At 35.6% G+C, this 3350-nt stretch overlaps 1 protein-coding gene across 1 annotated transcript; it reads left to right on the top strand.

Moving 5' to 3' along the window:
• The first annotated feature begins 865 nt into the window (after window positions 1–865).
• LOC109245031 (uncharacterized protein At3g28850-like) lies at window positions 866–2935 on the top strand. The gene has a single exon (XM_019412204.1). It carries the CDS (start codon window positions 1411–1413, stop codon window positions 2653–2655), a length of 1245 nt encoding a protein of 414 aa, XP_019267749.1. The 5' UTR covers window positions 866–1410; the 3' UTR covers window positions 2656–2935.
• Window positions 2936–3350: the final 415 nt, after the last annotated feature.

Genomic DNA, 3350 nt, shown 5'->3' with positions numbered 1-3350 from the left:
TCAATTATTATTGAATTAAACTCATCAAGGTGAGTTTTAACAGGTGTACCTTCATTCATATGAAGATTGTATAACCTATTTTTCAGGTAGAAACGGTTTGTCACCTATTTCTTAGAATACAAATCTTGCAGCTTCTTTCATGCCGTTGCTGCAGAAGTTTTTTGAGTAATTCCCCGAAGAACCCTATTTGTAACGCTCATGAAGAACGCACTCAAAGCCCTCTCCTTCAGGTCTTTTTTTTCTATCTCTTTCATCTTTTTAGGAAAATCCTCATCAATTGCTTCCACCCCCCTTGTAACACCAGAGACGATTTCATCCTAATCTTCCATAGACCAAACTAGATCCTCTATCAAATTTCTCTACTTCGTACTTTGTTGAATATGATGAAGATATCTTAACTCTAGATTATATAGAAACCCGAACCTTGCTCATATTTTGGCCACCTTCTTACAAAGAACCAATAAAGCAGCCCTCATCATCGAGGGTTGTGGTATGAATACATAAGATCAGTTCATCCTTAATTAGATGTCTTTGATTTGTGTTATGAAATTGGAAAAATCTTAATAGTAACACTTTTTCCTTTAATAGGCCTTATGCGGCGAGAATCGGGATATGTCGGAGTCCCAACCCCTATGCTGGTAATCAAATAACGAGTGAAAAATCAAAAAAAATAAAGTAGCCCCTTCACTTCTCTTCGTCTCACACAAAAAGAGGTTTGGGCATGGGGCAATTGAATTTGCCTAGAAGCCACCACAATCCTTTCTTTTCATTTTTTTTTTGTTCTTGACATGTTGTATATCCACCATTTCTTCATTCATATTATAAAATCAACCCCTCTCCAGAAAAAAAGTTTTGATTTATTTTTAACCACTCATTCTCATCCTAGCCACTAATAGGGTCTTTTTTGGTTTTGTCCATTACCCATCTTTTTGTACACAACAGAAAAAAAAAAACCCCACCAATAATCTTTAGAGAGATAGAAACATTGTTTTCAGGGAAGGAAGAAGAATAAAATAATAACTGCTGAAAAGTTCCTTCTTCTCCCAAAATTCTCTCTCCCTGGCAATTTTTCTCTCTTTCTTTTCTTCTTATTCATAATTTATACGAGGTTTTTTTTTCTGCTAATCCTCTGATGCAATTTGTTCTTAAGGTATCAATATATGTGGCATTGTCTTCTTGTTGACATTCTTGTCGTCTCGTCAATTATGATAAAGCTGTTACCTTTTATAACCAATCCATTGATGCAGATTTTAGTATCCTCTATCATCGATTAATCTTTTCTTAAATACTAAAGGGGTACAAATTATAATTATCCTCGTATTCTGAATTCTTGTCATTTTTAATTCCTCTATTTAGTAGCATTCTTTTTTTTCTTGTACCAAACTTAAGTTGTTGGTGAAATTATCAATAATGGGTTGTGCAACTTCAAAGCCAAAAGTATGTCAAAATTGCCACACACCATATTCACCTGTACGCAGAAGCTACTCAATGTACATACCAAATAAGAAAGATCATAATGAGAGTGAACAACATTTGGTCAATCTCACTTCCTCTACATTAGGATCATTAAAACTTGACTCAATGAACCTGAGTCAAAGTCTCAATGATGTTCAATTTGCATTCGAAATCGAAAGTAAAGATGAGTTGTTGATTGAAGCAAGAACATGGTCACAAATGATCAATGAGAAAATCCCAAATGTTGTGATTCCTAAAACACCAGTAAGAACGCCACCAGGTGAGCCAGAAACTATTAATGCTTGGGAATTAATGGAAGGTCTTGAAGATATTACTCCTCTTAAACCTCATCTTGATCATAGTTTCTCTTTCCCTGTTTCTCATAATACAAATATATCTTGTTTTGATGATCATCTGCTTAAAGAAAATGGCGAAGGATCGCCGAAAATGGCTGATAATGAGTCTAGTTTGCATTCAAATGACACATCTATAGTGTCTGATTTTGATCCTGAAGTGATTTCTACATTTAGAAAAGCACTTGAAGAGCTTCCGCCAGCTAACCCTTTTCATTTGAAGCCATTAATCGTCGAAGATCTTCAGGGATCGGATGATGAGTCCGAGTCAAGAAAGGACTCGAAGAGAGAAAATGGAGAAGTACTAACGGTGTATAATAAATTGGTGTCTCGTGAGATGGAAAAATTGGTTATTTACTTCACGAGCCTAAGAGGGGTGAGGAAAACATACGAGGATTGTTGTCACGTCCGTGTGATTCTAAAGGGACTAGGTGTTAAGGTTGATGAGAGGGATGTTTCAATGCATTCAGGGTTCAAGGAGGAGTTGAAAGAATTATTGGGAGATGGATTTGCTAGAGGGGGATTACCAAGGGTGTTTTTAGGTAAAAAGTACATTGGTGGGGCTGATGTAATACGGAGAATGAACGAGGATGGGAAGCTCGAGAAGTTAGTAGAAAATTGCGAACGAATAGAGGATGGTGATGGTGGGATTGGAGTTGGAAATGGAGTTTGTGAGGCTTGTGGAGATATTAGGTTTGTACCATGTGAGACATGCTCAGGGAGTTGTAAAATATACTATGAGGGAGAGTACGACGAATTGGAAGTTGAGGACGATGAATATGGCTTCCAACGTTGCCCGGATTGTAATGAGAATGGACTGATAAGATGTCCAATTTGTTGTGATTAAGGTTCATCAACATTGTCCTGTTCTTTCCTTCTTTTTTAATCCTTTTTCTGGTTAATTGTCTTGATGTTAAGATAATTGTTGTATAGTAAGGAGTTTTTATTGTGTTAGGAAGATAATGTAGTTGCAGTATGATAAACCAGAAACCTGTTCCAAGCTCCAGAGTTGTGTTAGAAGAGAATGTCCTGTAGTACAGTTTCCATGTTTCTCTTTGTGTAAAGCTTATTGCACATACTAATGTAGTAAGGATTTTAACTTATATACACAAGAATTTGTCAGTGTATTTTAATTTTCTATAACAGGTAATTTGCCTTATTTTCAGGTTACTAATTCTGACTTTTATGGATGGTTAACCTGTTGTTATCTTTTGGTAGTTAAACTCTAAAATAATACTACATACTCTAAGTTTCAGGTGGGCAATAATGGTTTTGGACTTTTGGTGTGTACCATTTTATGCCTCAAGTAGTAGTGGTATTGATTCAAGAATCATTTGGTGCCAATTGCCAAATGCAATAGCAGGATTCTTTGCTTTGTTGCATAGTATAATTCTTCCACTCCCCGGCTAACAAACCAGTATACACTCAAAATTTCAATTTGATTAGTTTAACCTTTAGATTCTTTACCATTGAACATATTACACTATTGAAAATTAGGTTCAGAACCAAATATTTTGTTGAAATTTTAGTGAATAAATATAT

Source organism: Nicotiana attenuata, unplaced genomic scaffold, assembly GCF_001879085.1.
Source record: "Nicotiana attenuata strain UT unplaced genomic scaffold, NIATTr2, whole genome shotgun sequence".
Lineage (NCBI taxonomy): Eukaryota > Viridiplantae > Streptophyta > Magnoliopsida > Solanales > Solanaceae > Nicotiana > Nicotiana attenuata.
This window is presented reverse-complemented; position numbering and strand designations above follow the sequence as displayed.

Coding starts and splice junctions, on each gene's coding strand:
- LOC109245031 (XM_019412204.1), top strand. CDS start 1,411: ATGGGTTGTGCAACTTCAAAGCCAAAAGTATGTCAAAATTGCCACACA.